A 23,253-nucleotide genomic window follows, 5' to 3' on the forward strand; every position below is an offset into this window, starting at 1 on the left:
GTGGTGGACGATAATTTGTAATTTCAGGCTATGATTAAGGGTGCCTCTTGCGTTCCGAGCTTAATTAAGTTTGGCGTGGTTGTAAACCGCTGTCAGCGGTGTAACTCAATGCAATTTACTTCCAAGTAAGTACACGAAAACGAGAGTGGCGGCTCTTTTGCGCAACTATACGTAACCGTACACCGTCACGTAACCGTACACCGTCTCGATTATACGATCGACGTCATCCCCGTGGACCCGCCCGGTGACGCTTGCCAGCGGCGTAGAGAAACCAAGCGCGCGCAGAAAGTAAACACCGTGTGGCGTCCGCGACAGGTCGGGTGGGTGGGTGCGTACGTGACGGCAGCGTCTAAGCGTATGCCATGCAATTAACCCGTTTACGGCGCTTGGAGGCTGGAACGCGCCCCCCAATCCTCGCAACTCTCTTACGTCGCGCGGCATAACGGGGAATTCCGTTTCAGGAGGGGGCGTGGATGCGGAAAATGGAGGTGCTATCTATGTCACGGCTGTCCTCATGTTTGCGCATGCTTATACACGTGTGCAGAGATAACGCGCGCACACGTGAGCGGCCGCTTCTTTTGCACATAAACGCTCCGATCGGGTTAATTGTTGTCCGTATACGTGTCGTCTTCCTCCGCCGTATATGTACATCGTTTAACCTGGATATTTATGACCCCCGCGCAGTTTGGCGGTGGAATTCTTCCACCGGCTGTTACAATTATTGCCCCGAGAGTGTGCGCGCCAGCAATGTGGGAACGTGTAATGGCGTAATGCGTGGATTGCGCGCGTGTTGAACGGCGTGTACTTCGATCGCAAAACTAGTCGGCGATGGCATGCGTCTGTCGCGCGATAGTGACTAATGAGTGCGGGCATCTCGACGGCCGGGCTGCTCGCATGTCTTGTGAAAGAGCACGTGTTTCTGAAACAGCTGCTGACGCTAGACGCGTCATCGGCGCACGTCTTATTTTTATTTATTTTTTTCTAATGTGCGGCGGTGTTTGCTCTCTCTCTCTCTCTACGTATATATATATATATATATATATATATATATATATATATATATATATATATATATATATATATATATATATATATATATATATATATATATATATGTATATATAATACACACACACGCACACCACGTTCCGGCGTTATTCAAACTACAGCAGAATTTGAAACTATCGAAGTGCCGCTCATTTTAGTAGTGCGGCTATGAACAAGAGAATGCCGGCCGATGATTCGCGAAAGACATATTAAGAGCTTCTGCGATTATTTTGTGCAGCCGGTCAAACCGGACCCTAAACGTGGCGTTAGCAGTCGACCTTCTTACGCCTGTCTGCATTGCATGGAACCTTTTAAACTATAAGCTTACTCTGCTTCACTAGTAGGGTTGAACGCGATAACGCACTGCAGGGAAGCAAACTTTACACAGTGGGAGAGCACATAATGATTATTATGAAACGTGATGCTTTGTTCATAAAAAGTAACGCACTGCAGAAAAGCCAACTTAGCCCTCATTCACACAGCCGTCGTCATCTCCGTCACGGCACCGTCACGTCTAAAAACCTCGACGGAGACGTAAACGAAGTAGTGTTCGTACTGGAGCTCACCGTCAGCTATTACAGGGTCTTCTGTCTAGAGATCAATTTAGCCTTGAATTGAGCGAGCTTAATCTGAAAGGTAAAGAAAATGGCTTAGATTTTTACGTGTGCTCACTTTTTGGTACATTTAGCCGTAAAAATTTGTTTTCTGATTGGCTGGTTTACCACGGGGCGTGGTCCCGTCGCGTTGACGGGACGGAAACGTAGAGCTCGGCTTCCCGTCACCGTCGCGCCGTTTTCGGCGAATCGCCCGAGAAACCGTCGCCCATGACGAAAGACGGTGACGTGACGGTGACGTGATCGGGTGAAAAACGGCTGTGTGAATGAGGGCTTCACTGGGCCTCCTCATTATCAGTCCCGGATCGTCTGCGGACTGCCCGAGACGCGATCCGGTGCTCGATATTCCTATGTATTCCTGTGGGACTTCCGGTCCAAACGCAGTCCTCGGACTGCCCGCGGACCGACCAGGACTGGTAAATCGAGGAGGCCCACTGTGAGTTCCCACAAACGCACATGAAGCGCCTCAAAAGAAAAAGGAAGTTTCCCGTAGTCGGAACCGAACCTTGGTCCCTGTGGTGGTGGTGGTGGTGGTGGTGGTTGTTGTTGTGGGATCAGGCGGCGTTAGCCTGGCTGGATATGCCGGCAATTGCTCCGCCCAAGCTCCTCCTAATTAGCCAATGGTAGTGTCCTTTCACCACGAGCTTGCCAGCTCCGTCTCCTCAAGGAAGCTCAGGAGAAGGCGTGACACGTCTCTTCGCAGCATCCAATGACCCCTCGGAAAGACGATGTGGTCCAGAGTGCTGTGTGGGGCTGCCAGCTCGTTATGGATCCGATTGCGTCATTCCGATCCGGTCGGAGCAGTTTGGATATTTAACTTTGACTTTGACTCAGGTTGCATGGGGGAAAGCTTCGCGTTTCAACCATTTTTTTTTTCTAAAAGAAATGGGCTTCTATTTTTTTGTCCAGTTTGTTGTGGCGGTGGTGAGGTGATGCTGAAGCTCTTCGTAAACTAACATTTCGTAGGCTGCCAGTGGCTATGCACCCGTCGCAGGTAGATGCGTTGGCAGTGTAAGTGCCAGGTGGTCACCGCGATTCCGGCAATAAGATACAAACAGTAACAGCAATGATAATAATATTAATAACGGTAATAACTAGAAAAAAGGCGAAGCTTGCACTAAGTCGCGCAAGATTCGGACCATAGCGAAGCTGGAGGATTTCTGTGTTAGCACTGAAGGACACACCACCATGCATTGCATTCTAACTAGAGTAGAAGATATCATAGTTCAAATAGAGAATGAATGAATGATTGACCTTTATTTGGGAAGAGGCCTGAGGCCGTGGTGGGGGTTGAAAAGAAATGGACATGGCTGACCACGTAATTAGGCGAAACGGCAACCGGTGTACTACCAGTGTGACAGAGTGGACACCGAAAGTCGGGGAAAAGCGAAATTAGGAAATTTGGAGGGAAAGTATGGACTCGAACGGCGCGGAACGGGAGCGGTTGGATCGAGGTCGACGGGAGAGGCCTTCGTCCAGCAGTGGACCTATGGGCCGCTGCTGATGATGATGCAACAGCTGCGTCTCCGGCGAATGGAAAGGGGCCGCCAGCTCTGCTGTTTCTCCAGCCTTGCGCCACCAGTGCAAGCGGCGCCAATTTTTTTTCTTAGTATTTTTTGCGAGCTCCTCACGTGGCGCAAGCTCACGCGCAAGCTGACCGACGCCGGGCACTCGTCACGACACGCACGCTCACGTACGCTCGGTTGCCAGACCAGGACTGCCCTCTGTTGATTAACTCGCGTCATCCGTAAAGGCCGCGGATCTGTCAGCCCGCTCTGGTTACAAACCCCTGCGCGCTCGCGCCGCGGGCTCGGGCTCGAGCCCGGGATTTTTTTTTCCGCTTCGTCCCCGTGGTTGCCAGACCAGGACCGCCCTCCCCTTTACGGACTGCCTTTACGGGCCCCATACGTTTGTAGTACCTCCCGTGGGGACGAAGCGAAAAAAAATAAACCCCGGGCTCGAGCCCGAGCCCGCGGCGCGAGCGCGCAGGGGTTTGTAACCCGAGCGGGCTGACAGATCCGCGGCCTTTGCGGATGATGCGAGCTAATCAACAGAGGGCAGTCCTGGTCTGGCGACCATGATAGCCCTGCAAAAAAATGGCGGGAAAATTTGCGGGCACGCCAGCCGAAATGCTACCATTTTTTATTTGTATTAGGGGCGAAGCCCCGTAGGTGCAGGGGCTGTTGGTGCCTCCTGTCGTCGTCGTAGTAGTAGTCGTCGTAATCGTCGTCTAATGTAGTCACGGTACTAAAACACCTGGAAACTCGTTTACGCCTCGCGTTAGAACGTAACGCGTGCTAAAAAAACACCGGCACACTAGTTCGCGCCTCGCGGTACAGAGCTTCGTGCTTCAAAGACAAGAGACTTTTACAGCAAAGCTGTATACATGTCTACCCCTCAACGGTTTCATCTCCGTTGGCAAAAACGCCAAAGCCACGGAGCAAGAATATATAGGAGGCGAAATGGCCCATCGCGATCACAACGAAAACCAAGGTGGACTGCAAAGCTTCGTCGCTGCGACGGTGAAGGAGAGCGTAGCGGCACCTGATGGACGAAATGATAGTGGCCGCACTTCTTTCCGTGCCTGTGCAGTGCAATGCCGAAATGGCCGAAAGGGCAGCCCCGCAGTTTCTTCACCCACGGCAGAGGCCGCTGGCTTGACGTATGGCGAGCGCTTGTGATCTGGCCGCTTTAGGATGCCTAGTTTCCCCTCCTATATTGCTCTTGCTCCGTGGCCAAAGCGCCAAGAATACCGGCTGCATGCTTCGCTCGTCCCCAGGTTTCACGTTAGTGGAGATGGCCCGGGATTTTTTTTTTTTTTTTTCTAGTAACGCTCGATGGCGAAACTAAAAGCTTACACAGCTCTGCTGTTAAAACGAAAACGCAAGCGGCGAAGAAGCAGTCAACTAAGTGACATGTGCAGTCGAACGTCGGCGATTACGCAACTCAACTACGTATTGTGTACACAATCTTCAAACATTTCGCTGAGTTAGCAACGGGCTAACCTTTCCCATTTTTTTTTTCGTTTGTGACCTTGCATAGCTCTGCAAAACCTAAAACAGTGCACGAAGGTGCACTCGTGTATGGACGTGTTCACGTGCTGCGCATGCATTTTTGAAGCTTCGCGGTTATCAGATAACATATCTTAAAGAGCAGCTTTGGATGTAGCACGTTGCGAACAGCTTAGCAAGTCCTCTTTTTATTTGAAATCTATGGCGTTCGAACAAATAGTAATGGATTTGGCGAATTCAACTTATTTTGCCACAGTGAAAGAAATCAGTGCCGTTCCACTCTATGAAGGTGGATAACCGGCGGAGCTTCATGTGGGCAGTTGGTTGGCCACAAACTCCCGCCGAAACCATGCCGTCGCGCGGGGGAAGCTTTCACCGATGTCTTGCGCGTTTTCCGCCTCGCGGTATTCTGGGTCCCGCTGGGCATCGCGCTCACGCTAGGCGTCTGCGGCCGGATCGTCATCGGTGGTCTCCTTCAGAAGCATTCGCAATTTTAAAGCGAAGCTTTATTGTCCTCGCTGATGACGTTGTACGCCAGTACGCCCTGCAGTAAAGCCAACTTTCTCTGACGATGATGATGAACGATCGTGGGTGAAGTGAAAGAAAAAAACGCTTCCCATGGCCAAAATCGAACTTGGGTCCCTCGCGTTATAAAGCCGGCGTCTATCGGATTGCTCCATCTCGACATGGCCGAAGCGGTTGGGAAAACTCACACGACAACCAATGAATCCGTCACAAGAAAAATGGCGTTGATCGGCGTGTCGTAAGGTTGTTAGCAACAAGACGTTAGGCCTAACTTCCCATTTTGAGGTTTAGGACGTTAGGCCTAACGTCACCTCTTGGGGGGTTTAACACCTCAAACCGGCACCCACTCAAAAAATAGCTCACTGAGCGCGAAGCGGCCGGTACCGATTCGCGCCGCTCACCCCAAACCCAAACGTTAGGCCTATGGAGTGCACACTCGAGAGTTGCTGCCGGTATTTTAGAAAGGTGGTGCGTACCTCCAGAGTAGAACGTACTCGCAGTGGGGGATTGGCCATCCAAAGAATCCAGCACGAGAAAGCTTCGCGTTCAACCATGGTCATCGTTAGACGGAGGGGTGCATGATTTTTTAGTAGGCTTTACGGTGCAACACAATGTTTGAAAGCCAGCTTACATACACCAAGCTTGCACGTGTTTTTACATGTAAATGCAGAAGCACTGGTAGGAAAACTTCTTTCCAGGGGCAATATACTAGCCATCTCGTACCAAAATAAGCGCCGGAGGCGAACAGGTGGCTTTTACATTCGGAAAAGCGTCCCCGAACCGGGCTCCGTCGCTTCCGTCATGCGTGATAGCATGGTGGTCAAGCGGCCAGCAAAGGTTGCTGCCTTGGAGAGCCATTGACAACAAGAAGCCGAAGGCAAACTTTAACTTGCTTACTGCATGGTGAGAGGTGAACTGTGGGGATACAGAAACAGTACACTTCCGGGAGAGATTACAGCGTGACTGGACAGGGCGACAGCACGGATTCGCTGCTGTAAAACGGATCAATATGTCCACCGAGAGGGCGCTTTTTATACACAGAAGCCGTAGCGGCTGCGGGGCTCTCCCCGCAGCCGCTACGTGTTTGCGCACACGACCCGCAAATAGTGCACACGCACGTGTCACAACTCTCCTGAGTTCGTGAGGACCCGCAGTAGCGGCGCTCGTTGAATCTGAGAGGGGAGAGGATATCTCGGCTTGCGGCGTCCGCTTCGCCGGGGTACGTCGCCACTGGCGGGGCCTGTGTAGGGTGCCTGGATGTTCCTCCTCGCCGGCGAGGAGGAACATCCAGGCACACTAGGCCTGTGTCAACGTGTTTTGTCAAGGAAGGCGGGCTTTCCGCACGGCACTGATGCACTACACGAAGCTTGCAGCACGCGCGAACAGAGTAGCCGCGCTCTGAATCGTAACATGGCCGAAAGGAAAAGGTGCGCCGAAGCGAGGAGGAGGGGAGTGGCTTTCCTTGGTGTACGCACGCAAAAAACGGGAAAGTTCCCCAATAACAACTACTCGGTTAAAATTACTGGTTAGCATGTAAGATGACTGTGTTCGGGTAGCATATGAGAGGGAGGGGGTCGTATGGAGTTCTTGCTTTCGGCTCGAACGCACGCTATCAGCGTTATGCCACGCAGTCAGTAGTATTAACTCTATGTGCCACGCGTCACAGCTTATCAGACAATGGACGTCGTTACCAGCGGAAAGTGTTGGTGAGTCTTGATAGCGGCTGTCTTCCAACGAGTCTTACGTAAAACACGGATATCGAGGCTGTTTTTGTGTTATCAAAAGTTAGATACGACCTTATTACCCGAAATTATGCAAGCACTTCAAGGGACCCTGCAACACTGCCAATAAACGCTTTCTCTCTTTCCCTTGTGTCTGGAAGCACCGTGCTCGTCGGAGCTAGATACGTCTTCCAGCTGCTTTGTTTTGCTGCGATTGTACCTTTAAAGTGTTTCTTTCAGTTTCATTAATAAACCCATCGCATTCGTTCATTACTGCATCTGAAAGGAATCTGGCCAATAGCCACGATACACCTTGAATCACATCATTCAAACTTGCAAACAATGCCCAGTCCGAAAAAGAGAAAAAATATTTTGAGAAAGTTTCCAAGTTACCTGATGGGAGTAGAGCAGTAATCGTATTTGGCTGGGGTACTTTGTGACAACCTAATATTAATACTGAATGTGCTGGTTGACTACGCTCTGAAAGTATCTCAGATTTTGAAATAAAGTTGCAAAAATCGTTGCGGGGCGACTTAAAATTTTTGCCAGCCAATGTGGGCTAGTTGGTTATGCGAGCACCCTTACTAAGCGAAGAAAAAAGTAATTAGTTGCACATTTGATTCATTTTGTGTGCTGGTTTAATTCCTTCTTGGTGATCTGAATGATCTGGAGACTGGTTCCCAAAACAGAATCCTCAAGGTAGCAAAAACATATGTGTGGGTTTTGTTCTGTTCTGTTTGTTACTCGTGCCAGAACCGCGCAAGAGTAGGGAGGCTCTTGTTTTCCTTTCCAATTACAGTCGTTGCAATTTTTTTCGCCGTCTTCTTGATGATATGTGTTTGAAATGGTATGAATGTTTTCGTAACGAGGAGAGATTTGTATCCTCAAGAATTTATGCTTCAGCTATTAGTTAGTATACTGTTGACGGAAAATTGTAACTTTTGGAATGAAATTACGGGAAATGACATCCTTGCTCACCGCTTCCAACTTGAGGTAGCATGTGGTACCGAACCATTCACTAACAGTTACCGTATCTGTTACTTCCGTTTCAGAAAGTTGTTCTAGACAGCATTCACTATGAAGACCCCAGCTACACTGGAGATGGCTATATTAGGTAAGGATTAAATTGTGCCCAATGTAATGATGTTCCAGTGTTCTTGATTCGCAGTGAAATAATTCCGCTGCCTCAAGACAAAACGTTGCACGTTGCCGCAGCGCATGCTAATCGTTCTTCCATTCTTGCCTGCTCAGCGCATGCATGTAAAGCTGGCTTTTCCACATGACGCCTGAGCTGTGCAGGCAAAGCGAACACAAAATGGGTGCAAAAGTGTACGAGCCAATTAAGCCTGTTAGGTGGGAGGGAATTGCTTTGACAGTATGTCACTAGTCAAGATTCCCATTCCCTTCCCCTCTTTCTCTAGTATTTTCCCCTACGAACATTGTCTGTGAAGACCAGTGCTTTGAAATTTTGAACTTATTTGAATTGAGTTTATTTGTTTCACAGTATCTATTTACAGCGCGTCTTCACACAGTCTTTTTTTCTTGTTTTTTTTTCTTTGTACGTCTTCTACCTTCACAACATCTCACTAATTCTGCTAGTGCTTGAGAAACGGTAAAATTTTGTTTCTGTGCATAAATACTGTGAACAGTTTATTTTCCTTATAGCATATCTAACTCATGTTATTTTTTTTTATCCCTCAAAGTGGTGGTCAGGTGAGAAAACACTTATCTTAGTGAACTTCTTTTTTTTAGCTGAAGAGTACACGTGCGTACCCTGAAAAATAAGGCATTATTTTAGTGCTATGAAACTAGTTGTTTTCGCATTTGCCTGCTTGTTTGAATTTAGTTTTAAATTTCAAACTCTGTCTGGCCTTGTGTCGTAACTTTAGGTTAATGTTCATTGCATATCCTCCAACACATCTCACTGATTGCTTTTTGACTGTTTTTTTCATTACAGCTTGGCAGTTATTTATGCCGTTTTTGCCATATCCAATTGGCTGGCACCATCAGTCATCACATTCCTTGGTCCCAAGTACACAATGCTGTTTGGTGCCGTCACATACAAGTATGTCCTCTCTGGTATCTAGCTAGTATACTCTTCTACATTTTACATTCATAACTGGTATACATCGCATTTGCAGATGAGTTCGAAGTTTCTGCAAATAGCAAGAAAGAGGCCTAAAGTCCAAGCACCATACCCCTGTGCTTTTTCTTTAGTGAAGTAGCATATTTCAAGTGAAATTCTGTGTTCATCTAATTGCAGTTGTTATGCTTGTTGTAGTTTGTTAAACAGATAGTTGTCTTCCGGTGCGTATAAACTGGAAATGGCACATATCATACCGTACGCCTTTAGCTGCTTCCACTTGCCTTATTTTGTGATCACATCTTTGCAGTATATTTATAGCTCAGTTCCTGTTCCCGGTTACATGGGGCCTGTATGCTGCTTCGGTTGCCATTGGGGTGGGGGCTGCAAGTAAGTTATTTTCCCGTCTCTCTCCTTTCTCTCTCCCTCTCCAATATATATATATATATATATATATATATATATATATATATATATATATATATATATATATATATATATATAATCAGAGATGCAGTCCTTATTGCCAGTGCTATTCGGCTACTTGAAGCTGCTGTATAGCGCCGAATGAGGTGGTTGTCGTTTTTGGATGAAGAAATCAAAGTCGAGAAAAAATTCGCCGTGATCCGAAGCAGGACCGCTTCCGATCACAGAGGATTTTTTCTCGACTTTGATTTCTTCATCCAAAAACGACAACCACCTCATTCGGCGCTATACAGCAGCTTCAAGTAGCCGAATAGCACTGGCAATAAGGACTGCATCTTTGATGTGTGTTCTTGCGGAATCCACCTATATGTATATAGGGAGCAGTAGAACTTTGAAGATGGTAGAGAACGCAAGAAAAGAAAATCTCCGAACAAGGTAAAAGCACGATTGTTGCCAACGTTTCAGCAAAGAGAACTTGCTTTCCTCAGGGCAATCTCTCGCCTGGCTGGCACGATTTATATAGGGGTAGGTCCCCAGGTGAGGGGAGAGAAGGAAAGCAGGAAGTGAAATTGAGAACGGGGATTGGTTTGGGAGTATGTCGGGGGAGATATTGAAGGGGAAAGAAGGTTGTATAGTTTGAGCCGCGAAGTAGGTCACAGGGAAGTCAGCCGGGGGTTGATATTCCGGGAATTTTTGGAGAGAAAAGATGAGAGGGTGTTTGTTGACCCGCTGCACGGCATACCGAAAGCTTCTAAGAACCGCCTGAAGCAGAACAGGCGGTGAGAGTGGGGTCGTTATCAGACATTTACTCTCTGCAAGCCTCAGGTCAAAAGAGAAGGTAGAGAAGTGGGGGAACAACTAGGTCAAGGAAAAAGAAAACAAGAGAAAAAAAAACAAAAAAAAGAAAAAAAAAGAGGGAGGGAAACCACACAAGCCCACACACACAAGAAAAAGCAATAACCCGACAATTGAAATGGCACGTGTCGCCCACGGCAACATTCCTGGAACAGGCCTGTCCTGAAACTCAAAAACGAAAAGATAAAGTTAGAGTGATGTACGGGGCACAAAACAAAGCGGAGCAAAAAAAGAGAAATAAAAGAAATAAAATGGAATTCCAAAAGCAAAGGTTGGAGGGATGCGGGCGCATACTAAGCTGGAAGCTAAGGAATGAAAAAAAAAGGAATTAGGTGACCAGGTAAAGAGCAGAGGGAGGGGTCATATTCTTTGGATAGGGTATATGCAAGACAATGCCTAATGCTGTATTCCTGGTGAATGTCGCAAGGATTCCAAGTTGCCCCTAGACGCATTAATTCCAGCAGGTTCCATGGAGTTGAATTTGTGAATTAAATAGGATTCTCGGTATTTCCTGTCCCTAGGAGACTGAAAGTTTGACTGAAGTATATACAACTTAAGGTCATCAAAATTGTGGCCTGGTTGGTTGAAATGCTGCGCTACAGCTATGGAGGATTTGCTAAGAGTATCTGCCCGGTGACCGTTAAGACGTAGGCGCATAGGTTGACTCGTTTCGCCTATATACTGTTTGTGGCACATTGAGCATTCCAACATATACACAATGTCGGATGAAGTGCACGTAAAACTGAATGATTAGACACACGTTGGTACGCCTGATCGAGCGAGCTTTTGGGGTGGTGCCTTCATCAGGGTGGACTTGAGTTCGTCTAGGTGCTCTACGTAGTCACTGTCATCACTGCATACTCTTCTAAGCCTGGTTGCTTGTCCTACAAAGATCCCTTGCTTGCAGTGTCTCGGGTGATGGCTTTTATAATCTAGGTACTGCTGCCTGTCTGTTGGTTTTCCAGAAAGCGTGGTTTTAAAGCATCGTTAGGCGTACCAACGTGCGTCTAATCTCAAAAGGGATGACGTGCTCAACAAACAGCGACAAAACAAAAGTACCAGGCCGCCTGCCCTAATAACTAAATTTTCAAACGCCCTTCCAAACGTAAACAATATACTAAGGAAGTACTACCCCATTTTAGCCAGTAACGACCGACTTAAAAAGACTTTCCCGGAAGCACCAACGGTTACCTACCGGAGAAACAGGAATCTAAAGGATATTTTAGTGCATGCTAAAACAGGGCCTTCAAAGCAACCAGTCATAGCCAGCTGCTCCCGTCCCAGATGCAAGACTTGCAGGCACCTGCAGACGGACTGCATTGTAAAAATTTTAGCACAGCCAGTGATTATGTCCACAAGATTAATTCAAGTTTTACGTGGACTTCATCCGACATTGTGTATATGTTGGAATGCTCAATGTGCCACAAACAGTATATAGGCGAAACGAGTCAACCTATGCGCCTACGTCTTAATGGTCACCGGGCAGATACTCTTAGCAAATCCTCCATAGCTGTAGCGCAGCATTTCAACCAACCAGGCCACAATTTTGATGACCTTAAGTTGTATATACTTCAGTCAAACTTTCAGTCTCCTAGGGACAGGAAATACCGAGAATCCTATTTAATTCACAAATTCAACTCCATGGAACCTGCTGGAATTAATGCGTCTAGGGGCAACTTGGAATCCTTGCGACATTCACCAGGAATACAGCATTAGGCATTGTCTTGCATATACCTTATCCAAAGACTAGGACCCCTCCCTCTGCTCTTTACCTGGTCACCTAATTTCTTTTTTTTTTTTCATTCCTTAGCTTCCAGCTTAGTATGCGCCCGCATCCCTCCAACGTTTGCTTTTGGAATTCCATTTTATTTCTTTTATTTCTCTTTTTTTGCTCCGCTTTGTTTTGTGCCCCGTACATCACTCTAACTTTATCTTTTCGTTTTTGAGTTTCAGGACAGGCCTGTTCCAGGAATGTTGCCGTGGGCGACACGTGCCATTTCAATTGTCGGGTTATTGCTTTTTCTTGTGTGTGTGGGTTTGTGTGGTTTCCCTCCCTCTTTTTTTCTTCTTTTTTTTTCTCGTTTTCTTTTTCCTTGACCTAGTCGTTCCCCCACTTCTCTACCTTCTCTTTTGACCTGAGGCTTGCAGATAGTTTCTGATAAGGACCCCACTCTCACCGCCTGTTCTGCTTCAGGTGGTTCTGAGAACCTTTCGGTATGCCGTGCGGCACGGGTCAACAAACAAGCTCTCATCCTTTCTCTCCAAAAATTCCCGGAATATCAACCCCCGGCTGACTTCCCTGTGACCTACTCGCGGCTCAAACTATACAAACTTCTTTCCCCCTCAATATCTCCCCCGACATACTCCCAAACCAATCCCCGTTCTCAATTTCACTTCCTTCTTTCCTTCTCTCCCCTCACCTGGGGACCTACCCCGTGCCAGCCAGGCGAGAGATTGCCCTGAGGAAAGCAAGTTCTCTTTGCTGAAACGTAGGCCACAATCGTGCTGTTACCTTGTTCGAAGTTTTTCTTCTCTTGTATATGTGTGTGTGTGTATATATATATATATATATATATATATATATATATATATATATATATATATATATATATATATATATTGAATCAGAAATGGTAAATGAGGGGCTCGGTGAATTAAGACAGAATAAGGGTTGGCAGTCAAGAAAACCTTGGAAAGCAAAGGGGGGAATGCGGTAGGTCATAGAAACAGATGAAGAATTTTTTGAGTCAGAAAGAAAGTGTTGAAAAAATTCTGGAGGTCGTGTGTTCGAATCCCACCCGGCAGGCATTTTTTCACCACTTTCTTTCTGACTCAAAAAATTCTTCATCTATTTCTATGAGCTACTGCATTCCCCCCTTTGCTTTCCGAGGTTTTCTTGACTGCCAACCCTTATTCTGTCTATCTATATACATATATATATATATGCAGAACAGAAATATATGGGGTGAAGGATTCCTTAAGAACACACACATCAAAGATTTATATATATACAGTGGAATCTCGTTAAACTGTACCCGTATAAGCAGTTGTTTCTTTTTATATGTAGTTAAGCCGAATCCCCAACTTTGTTTCCCTTTAACCTAATTCATTTGGATAAACCATAGTGCCAGTTAGTACGTACTTTCTTCACGTCCCTGTTAGGTACGGTTTAACGAGGTTTCACTGTGTGTGTGTGCATATATATAATATATATACGCACGCGCACACACGCACGCACGTGCATACACAGAGTAAAAGCTCGTTAATTGGAACCGCGAGGGGACGCCATCTCAGTTCGAGTTAGTGAAAGTGAAGAATAACAACAGTGCACTGCGATGGGGAAGCAGTAGGCATGTCGACAATTTGAACTTGAAAAAGTCCATGACTGCTGCCTTTTACATGTCCTTTAAGACAATAGCCAGCACTTTTTGCTCCAATGAGTGAATGTAGCGGAAGACCTCCTCTTCGCTTTAACTAAACAAAAGACAGCCGACTTTCCATCCAGGCATGCTTTGTCCTCCTCCTTCTTGTCACTGTGAGCAACATGCTCTGCGCTTCTTATCTGAGATATGATGCTCTCATGTGTCAGTGCACCCCACACCACTGCACTCGTGTCCACATTGACGTAGTACCCAAAGAATGTCTTTCATAATGTGCACCGTGGGGGTTTCAGTTTGCTTTTACCCAATTTTACCTTCTTCGTTCTCTTCTCCTTTCCGTAGGCGGCGATGCCTATGTGCAGGCGGCAGGTGCATTTCTCTGGCTGGTTTTCAGGCGCCAAGCCGCCGATAAGGGGGCGCGTAGTTTGAATTATCCATCTTGGAACCTACCTAAGTTCGAATTAACAGGCTTTTTGATACACAGGCTTCAATGGAGGCTTGGCGGGATCACCAAATTGTACAGTTCAAATTATCTAGAAATTCAAATTAATGAGCTTTCCCCGTATATACGTATAATTTTCCCGTCTCTCTCTCTCCTTTTTATATGGCAGTTTTAGATGCTTTCGAGTGCACTACAATGTATTTTTTAGCCGTAAGCTAGAATTTTATCGCACGTTGACAGCAAAGGAATTCTGAGTGATGTCCCGATAGCGAGAACTTAATTTTTTGGTGTTATAAAATTATTAGAAATGGGGACAATTGATGACAATGTTTATCACAGTGATTGATGAATCTGTTGTTGTTTGGCCTTCTGTTAAGGGTAATTTATTTTTGTAACTTGCAAATGTTTAGTTGGTCACACGAAGTTTCTTTGACATAAGATGTATAGATTACACTTTGATTGGTTAGGCCGCAGTTCTATCTAGAAATATTTTATTTTTACCCTTAAAAAATATTTCTTAGTGTCTAGTGTGCAGAGATAAGACTCGATCATTGCAAAACTTCCCTAGAGCACATCGGTTCTGGTTCTTTAGTCTGAATTTTAAATTGCGCATTTTTTTGAAAGCACAAACACTGCACAGCTATGGCAGATTGTCCCAAATATTTGGGAAGACGGAAGTGTTTTTAAGAATATCGGTGCTATTCCAGCACTTTTGTGAAAAGCCACATTTAATTCTTACACTTTAATAAATTTTTAGCCTTATTAAAATCTTACCTTGCCTCGAATGCAACTTTAACAAACTCTGTTTTTGGCATCCAGTGATATGGACTGGCCAGGGGAACTTTCTGACAATCAACTCGGACAGCACCACCATGTCGCGGAACAGCGGCATCTTTTGGGCTATGCTTCAGTGCAGGTGAGTAAACAGTGAGGCCTGTCTAATTGTGGAGGAAACAGTAAGGGGCAGAGTGTACACCCTTGAGGTACACCATTAGGTACTTTTACTCAGTGCATCATACATTGGTATGGAATAGGTCACATTATTTGTGTAGTACGTTCATTAACTCAAGTGGAACACTGTGCCATCAAGTTCTGTTCTGTTGCAATTTACAAAGGAAAAATTTGTGGACCGCCATTTTAAGGAAAGGAGTGCCCTGTATAAACATTGTGTACAATCTGTTTTTCTTTTTTAAAACGCAGTTTTTTTTAATTTTATCTGTGTATTTTATTATTTTATCTGTTTTTTTATTATTTACACGATTGTAGGTTGACCCTTTGAGGATCAAAATTTTTTTAGAAAGAACTTTCCCAGGTGGTCAAATAACTCTACGGTGATAAACAAGCTAAGAACAGTGCCAATATAGATAGAAATTAATTTCCGCTGCCCCTGCAAGGGAGTGCTGATAAAAATAAAAATCAAGAGTTTTGTGCTCCTCTGTTGCAATCACATGGTGAAACTGAAACCACAAAAGGACGTTGACACAGATTGCATGACGCACTGAAGCTGGAGAGTTCTGTCTATCTCCGCAGGAAGGTAGGACGATCAAATTTCAAGCGCTTCTTGTAAATCCAAGGAGGGGGCAGGCAGTCCTCCCAGTGAGCATGAAATTGTAAACGAAGGGTTGAAACTGTACCTGTAAGCAAAGACCTTGCAGGATGGAAAACTGCTGCCGTACATATACGGCAAAAGCCCTCAAAGAGTTAGTAACCTGAGTTCATGGTCTTGATTTAGCTTAGTAGCTTAGGAGGGGTACATACAGTCCTTATTGCTGTGATTAGTTTGGGTGCAATGTTGTAAGGCTACAGCTGCAATTTCCCACCCAGGTCATTTGTAAGTGAATGGCACATTTGTGACGTTGTTTAATGGGGCATTGAGCTATGGATAAAGTCGGGCAAAGCTGAAGGGAATTCCAAGAATACCAGTTCAGCATTTTTCTTGTTGCCATGGCTACCGTAGCCCTAATGTGTGCTGGTGCCACATTTACTGTGGTTAGTTTGGCTGGTGCCAGTGTTAGAAATGTGCTGTACAATCAAAGCCTTGCGCAATGCTGATAAAGTTTCCAAAAGCAAACATTGCAGTATATAGGTACGTTTTTGTTATCATCATTGAAAGTGGTTGTTTTCGTAGCCTCCATTTTTCTATTTTGAAGGTTGAGCGTTGCTTGTTCCTCGCACTGTCGAAACTGAAGCGCATGTGAAGTGTCTTTATTTTGGTGCAAAAAGGAATGTGAGATAAAGTGTAGCAAATTACAAACATTTCACATATGCATGTCAGGTACAGTGAATCGCAATAGTGCAGTCAAATTACAAGGAAATCGCAGATGTCAGAGAAAGTGAATTATGAAACATCTCACTTATACATATCAGGTAAAGCAACCCACCGCGGTGGCTCAGTGACTAAGGCTTTGTGCTGGCGAGCACAGAGACGCGGGTTTGATTCCCGGTCACGGCGGCCGCTTTTCTGATGGAGGCGGAAAGCAAAAACGCCTGTGTGTTTGAGATTTTGGCGCACATTAAAGGAGCCATGAAGAGAAGACACAAGTTTGGTTCATTCGAAAGATTGCCTCGTTAGAACCATAACGACACCACTTATAACGCAAACTTCGCTCAAATAAGCTACATAATTAGGAAAAACGGGAATGGTCATGCGACCCACCAGCTCATTTCCCGCAACAGAACCTATGCCGTCACATGGGCTAAGCTCTGCGATTGGCGGAGGCCGGCAAAAGCAAACGCATGTTAGGCAGGGCTTACAGTTTGCATAGCGAGCTAAATGCCCGTGAAACATACTGCACATTCTTTTTATGACAAAGAACGGTGGAGTAAACGGTTGAAGTTCCGAACGAACACGCAAGCGTGTGCGCCAATGCGTACGAAACAACCGCCTGGCCGAGCTCGACATCTCGCCGTCGCGCAGACGAATTTTCGGGTTCGAGGCGCTCTGACCTTGGAGGAAAAATGCCGTAAACACCGCGCATTGACGCTCGTATCTTTCTGGTCGAAGCAGAGAGCTCGCGCGAACGGCTTTCCATACACGACACCGGCCAACTGGCATAAGCGATACTGCTACTGAAGTTGAACTATTATTAACCGTAATAAAAATACGGCACATACGTACCAGTCTGTATTCGTCCGTGGCGACGGCGCTGACGAGGCAGCGGTGCCGACGGCAGGGCGTTCGTCTGTTGTGGCTATCGCGGAATGGTCGCTTTCCCGTCCACCGCGTATCCCACAACTCTTGCCGCTCGTGCACTTAGAAGCGTTGAGCGTTCAAGTGGTGTGAGGTTGTTAAATGCAAGCCGGAGCTCCTCGGCGAGAGTTTTGTTCTCCGGATCAGGCGATTCCATGACTAGGGCTGCGGGTGCACTAGGTTTTACTAGCATTTTTAAAATGGCCGCCGTCTCGGTCGACTCCCGCGTGTGGGTGCTATATGGAGTCGACATACTAAGTATCTGTTTCATGGACCGGCCCGTGTGACACCATTGCTCACGTCACCAAATGTGCAATTTTAGCGGGAGATTTAAAATTTTGGCTTAAATTGCCTTATTTCTCAGTGAATAAAGCATCATTTGCTTCCGGGAAAGCGCTTGGGGTACTATGAAACACCTAATCTTTCGAATAAAACAAACTTTTGTTTTCTCTTCATGGCTCCTTTAAGGACCCCAGGTGGCCAAAATTAATCCGGAGTCCTCCATTATGGCGCACCTCATTGCCTAAACCTTACGATCAATCATCATGTCAGGTAAAGCAAATTGCAAACACCTCACTTCTTTGTGTCAGGTAAACAGAATTGCAATTGCAAGTGAATCACGTATGCTATGCTGTTGCTCTGCAGTAACTGTAATTCCCCCCTCCCGTTCCAGCCTCATCTGGGGAAACATATTCGTCTACATCCAGTTCCAAGGCCGCTCCCAGGTGGACCGCGAGAGCCGCAACGTCGTCTTTGGGGCGTTGACGGGTGTCGGCATCCTGGGCATGCTCCTCCTGCTGCTGCTACGAGGGGGAGGGATTCCCAGTCGCCAGAACAGCCGTAGAGAGGAGTGAGTGCCAGTTTCCTCCATAATAAAGTGGTGCGGGTTGAGTAGTTAAAGGCGCATCGAGGGTCCTTGGGTGGCAGTCTGAACCAGCGTTGTGCTCTGCCATGCTCGTCGGGCATAGCCAAGGAGTGCCTTGTGCAAGTGACATCATCGGTCTTTGCAGTGCTGGAAGCATTGTTTGGCTACTATCAAAGATTATGTCTTTTACGATTTGGGCAGGAATATGGGCCCTCACTGTATCGTGCGTGTAATGTTATGTATAAGCGCATTGTGTGAGGCGTAGCGTTGGTGCGAACTTGACTGCTTGAAACTTTCATTTTTTCAAGATATCTATTGTCAAGGGCTGTGTGACACCCAACGCAAGGTGCGATGATGCAACATTGGCAACGAAAAGCGGGCAGCGCGGTAGCAGGGATTGAAAGGTGGACATGAGTGTGTGTGTGCGGGCATACACGCATACACACGCACAGTTTAAGGAGAACAGGTATTTTTGGCATAATTATATAGGAACTGTGCAACCGGTGGTACATGACGTTTAAAGGAGTACTTACACGAAAACTTTATGTTCCACTTTTATTGCTTTTAGCGATGCTTAATGGTCTGGCGAACCCGAAACGGCACTTTGAATACTTCAGCACGCGATAATTAATTACATTGAACGGCCTGAAAATCGTTTCTTTCAAATTCTCGCGCTTTCAGCCCGAAAGGCGCATATGACAGAATCCCGGCATGACATCACCGCTTTGTGCGGACGTCAAAACACTGTGGAGGCCGGTGGGGGCGTTGTTTCAACCGCGCTGCCGCCGGAGCTGAACGGCTGAGCTGCCTGAAGGTGCTAGGCCTACCTTTGCGGCGGAAATTCGATGACCGCTTTTAATAAAAGTCCTGATGGCGACTTCTTTTGTGATTCCGGGCTATATTATCGCTTCCTTTCCCGTGTGTGGAACTTTATTTTTGCCAACAGTGCCTTTCTGGGCAGTGGTTATGCCTGTAGCTCTGGCTACGTGCACCCGTTTGTGAATGCGCCGGCGCCCGCTCGCCGCTCGCGGTGTTGCGCGCGTGAAGTGACGTCACGAGTTTTTGACGAGCACTGTCACGTCACTTCTTTTGGCTATCACGGGGTGATGTCACACTGATGTCCATTTGCTGAGTGCCGCTCCGCGCGCTGCTCCGTCGGCGTGATGAATAAGATCCAATTGAAGTATGTTCTTCGCGTCGCAGGACGCTCATATTTCAGCCAGGGTATTCTGTTGAGTAAAGGAAGCGAACTGTGCAATAATATTAACACGAAAATTGGTGTCAGTACTCCTTTAAGCATTAAGAGGGGAACGATAGAGAGTAGATACTAAATAAAAAAAACATATTTGCATCCAGCATGGATTGGCTGTAATTTTGTAGTTTTACTTCACCGCCTTCTTTTCCTTCCCTTTTTTTTTCTCTCAAGTTTTTGCAAATAAAGAAATATGTCATGTAGTTTATTTTCTAACACTTGAGCAAGCCACCTGTTGCCACCTTACAGTTTCACTCAGGCCACAAAGCTTCAGAAATAGTAGTTAAAACTGTTAACTGTTAGTTATTTCATCTAGTGATGATACGATGGAAGTGATAGCTTAGCTTATGGTGGAATTACAGTTTCTAGTATTTATTATTGAGTATGCTTAACCTAACTTCTTTTGTGGGTGCCCCAGTAATATTCAGAGCACATCCCTTGCTGTAGCAAAAGATAGTATTCTTCACACCTTAACAGCAATAATTATAGTTGCTAAAAAGAATTAATGTATGATTTGCCCTTGACGAAGACATCCAAGCAGATGCTTGCTGGTGTGAAGTCATTTTCATTGCTTGTTTCTATGCAAGGTACTATTTGCCAGGTCCATGGGATGTGAGCCTTCGTTCAGATTCACGTGTGGTTTTATGTGCATGCAGCAAAGAATTTTTGCTGTATCGCGAAGGCAGTGCATTTTATGCCCAACTAGGACTATGAAAAGTTTCAGTAGTTTGGTTAAGATTGTGAAAAGCCAGTGCTTTGGGAAACCTTCAAAACACATGCAGAAACGTAACGCATATTTGTATTGCTCGAAAAATCCACTAAAAATTTGTGGTTTCATTATTCCGAGTGTATTTGTTGGTTAATTTGTATAACAGCCTGGCTCTCCTGTTTCCACATTCTCTTTTCTGGAGAAAAATGCCTGCCGATGCCGGTTTGCCGCAGCTTGTGAGATTTTCCCCATAAATTTTGGTCCATGTGTATTTTCACTGGCTGCCTTTTCGCTTTACTAGCTTTTTCCAATGTCTGTTCTTTTCATCCTTGTTACGGTTGTACTAGTAATCACGTCTTATTGTGCTAATTACAACTATCCCGACTTTCCGTTTTAACCTCTTTATTGCTTCACTGCTCTCGCAGGAGTGCCGAGAGCGGTCCCTCATCAGAAGTGGACGTCAAGCAGCTCAACACTGCACAACCAACCTTTCTTGACGCACTAGGTATGTACCAGCGGTCTTTTTTTTTTTAAATTGTTTACTGCTTTGTCTGTGCACAAAAAGCCCTGGGCATGCTCATAGCTAATGTTAGCCAATCGCACTTTTGTGTAGGGGCTTGAAACTGCCTGCTAACATGTTAAATGCTTAAAAAGAGTAGAATGACGAATCAAAAAGGCTCTGAAACACGTGTTTCGAATTTTGTCAATAAACTTGAGTAATTATGAGTTAGTGTTCAAGGACACCAGAGCCGAATGTCACTTTTCAACGTAGAAGCCCACAATTACACTGCAATTTTGCCAACCCATCCTTGAACTTATTGTGTATTACATACCGTCCTTCATGCCGTGTTTATGTGTTGCGTACAAATAATTTCCGCTATTGGTCGCCATTTTTTTGGCACTGCCAGTAAGATTGAGCGGCGTACATGCATTGTCTGTTTGACGTTGATACCACCACTATTCGTTAAATAGTGTCGGCTGCAACATGATCAGCCTCTCTTCAAAGGAACACTGAAGTCAAAATACAAGTTTCTATAGATGTATGGATTAGCTTACCAAGAACACGAATATACCACTCTTACGCATGGCTTTTTTAAAAATAACGTAGAAAATAGTGAAAACGTGAAGGCAGGTGCTGCCACCACTGGCTATATAGTGAAACTTGCACCAGAAGTGGTTTAAACTACTGGTATGCACAACGTCTTTCCTGGCTACCGCTGGATGGCGCTACTCGTCCATACTTGGGGCTGCGGTACCTCTTTGCGAGCTACATGCGAGCTACACATGAGTGGCTGGTTCGACGCCAACATTCGCGGGGCCTCAAAAGGACATGTTCTTCGACTTCTTCAACAAAGTGTCACTGCTGATCACGGGTCCTAAGAAGGAACATTTTTCTTAGTGGTATGTAGCTTCAAGGACGTGGGAGTTTGGGAAAGCACGACTGCTTTGACCGAAACTGACCAATTCGTTCGGTACGTGGTAGCGTTGTATTCGGTTGTTTCTATACCGCTGCACATCACCGCTGTTTCACTTGCTGCCAGTTTATCGTGACCCGAACAGCGACTGTAGTCTTTGTTTGCGTCACGTTTGATCAGCATTTGATTAGCGACTTCTCAGCAAACAAGGCCTGTTTCGGCACCAGAGCAATGCTAAAAATGCTATAGGAAGGTCAGAATTTTGTTTGAAACCAACGTTCTGGTTGCCTTCAGTGCTCTTTTAAAGTATCTTATTGGTCACCTTGCCACAAGACGTGCATGAACTTTGTGGACAGAAATTTGCTTAGCTCCTTTTAAATTTAAATATTTGTGATAACATCAATTGCTGCGGCCAGATGTCTTGGTTCACCATCTGCAGATGCACAACTTGAAACATTTACCTATAAGCTGGATTTTGTTTTTGCAACTCAATTTGATGTTGCTCTGAATTTATTCTGAACTATAGTTACTGCGCGTGGCCGCAAGTGGCGCGCGGTTGTCGCAGGCCATTATCATTGTTTTTGACTAGAAAAAGCAGCAAATTCTTTGGTTTAACGTCCCGAAGCAACTTATGGGCTACGAGAAACGCCGTAGTGGTGGGCTTCGGCTTCGTTTAGACCATAGAGATGTGTCTGAACGTACGCTGTCAACGCGCGGCTGCCGCGAACCGGATTTATTCCATACATAAGTCGCACCGGTGGATAAAACACACCAATGAAAATTTCAGAAAAAAAAAAAAACTCAACTTATACACCAGAAAATACGGTACTCCACTGATAGATGCTTTAATTGGTGGATTGCTACAACCAAAGCTTATGGTTTCTGTTCCTGTTAAAATGTTCTTCCCTAATTGCTAAACACTGCTCATTACACCATGCCTAAAACAATAGGTTGGTGTATGGGGTTTACAAATGCCCAATGCACTTACTGGCAGTGGCTGATTGATAAACTATATAAACTCGGAAAAGTTTGAAGATGGCTGTTGCCATTGTAGACGACGTTCACAGTTACGTCAGTAAAAGGAGAAAATGGTAGTTGAAAATTTCTACAACATAATTTCTGAGCATAGGAGACACCTTTTATAACTTGCCTCTTATAAGCAGAGCAGTGAATTATCGGTTCTTGTTTTGTGATGAAAGCTGAGTTCACTGTGTGTGCCTTTGAAGGTGCCTTTAAAGGCCTTGACCATTTGGTAGGAACTGTGAAAAGTAACGTAGCTGTAGTGTGATCCAGGCGAAAGTAAGCTTGTTGCTTTTGTTGCTTGCTTACTTATCTGCTTACTTTTTGCACTCTGCAGTACCATCATATGGCTTGACTATGGGGTGGTGTTCTCTTTTTTTTCTTTTCCAGTGGCATCACTAAGGCTTATCAAGACAGCCAGGATTCTCACCCTTAGTGCCGCTTTTTTCTACACCGGTAAGCCTCACTATCTGTCTGAAACTCATAGTTATCTTCAGTTACGAGGTCATAACTGTGACGAGGTCATTGCGGGAATTCTGGATTTTTGTAAGCGCTTTTGTCTAACCAAAGTGGTTTTAAAGTGGTTATACGTAGGATATTCAACTCGCAGATTATGCAGCAAAATCTTCGCAAAAATTCTTTGCTCACGAGTAGCCTCAGGTTTGAGGACTCACGTTACAACACACTGAGTACTCATC

General features: G+C 45.6%; 1 protein-coding gene across 7 annotated transcripts in view; it reads left to right on the plus strand.

Moving 5' to 3' along the window:
• The window catches only part of LOC144138507 (UNC93-like protein MFSD11), a 46,917-nt gene that overhangs the window by 8,659 nt on the left and 15,005 nt on the right, over window positions 1–23,253 (plus strand). For 6 of the 7 annotated variants that reach the window (XM_077670822.1, XM_077670823.1, XM_077670825.1 and 3 more), the window contains exons 2-8: window positions 7,971–8,032; window positions 8,876–8,983; window positions 9,312–9,391; window positions 14,924–15,020; window positions 17,968–18,144; window positions 20,546–20,625; window positions 22,946–23,011. In XM_077670822.1, coding sequence (XP_077526948.1) covers window positions 7,971–8,032; window positions 8,876–8,983; window positions 9,312–9,391; window positions 14,924–15,020; window positions 17,968–18,144; window positions 20,546–20,625; window positions 22,946–23,011 — 670 coding nt within the window. The remainder of the gene's footprint in view (window positions 1–7,970; window positions 8,033–8,875; window positions 8,984–9,311; window positions 9,392–14,923; window positions 15,021–17,967; window positions 18,145–20,545; window positions 20,626–22,945; window positions 23,012–23,253) is intronic. The other variant, XM_077670829.1, reaches the window with a different exon arrangement.

The sequence above is a fragment of the Haemaphysalis longicornis genome, unplaced genomic scaffold, assembly GCF_048455015.1.
Source record: "Haemaphysalis longicornis isolate Haplotype H1 unplaced genomic scaffold, Haemaphysalis longicornis Haplotype H1 scaffold_5, whole genome shotgun sequence".
In the NCBI taxonomy this organism is placed as follows: domain Eukaryota; kingdom Metazoa; phylum Arthropoda; class Arachnida; order Ixodida; family Ixodidae; genus Haemaphysalis; species Haemaphysalis longicornis.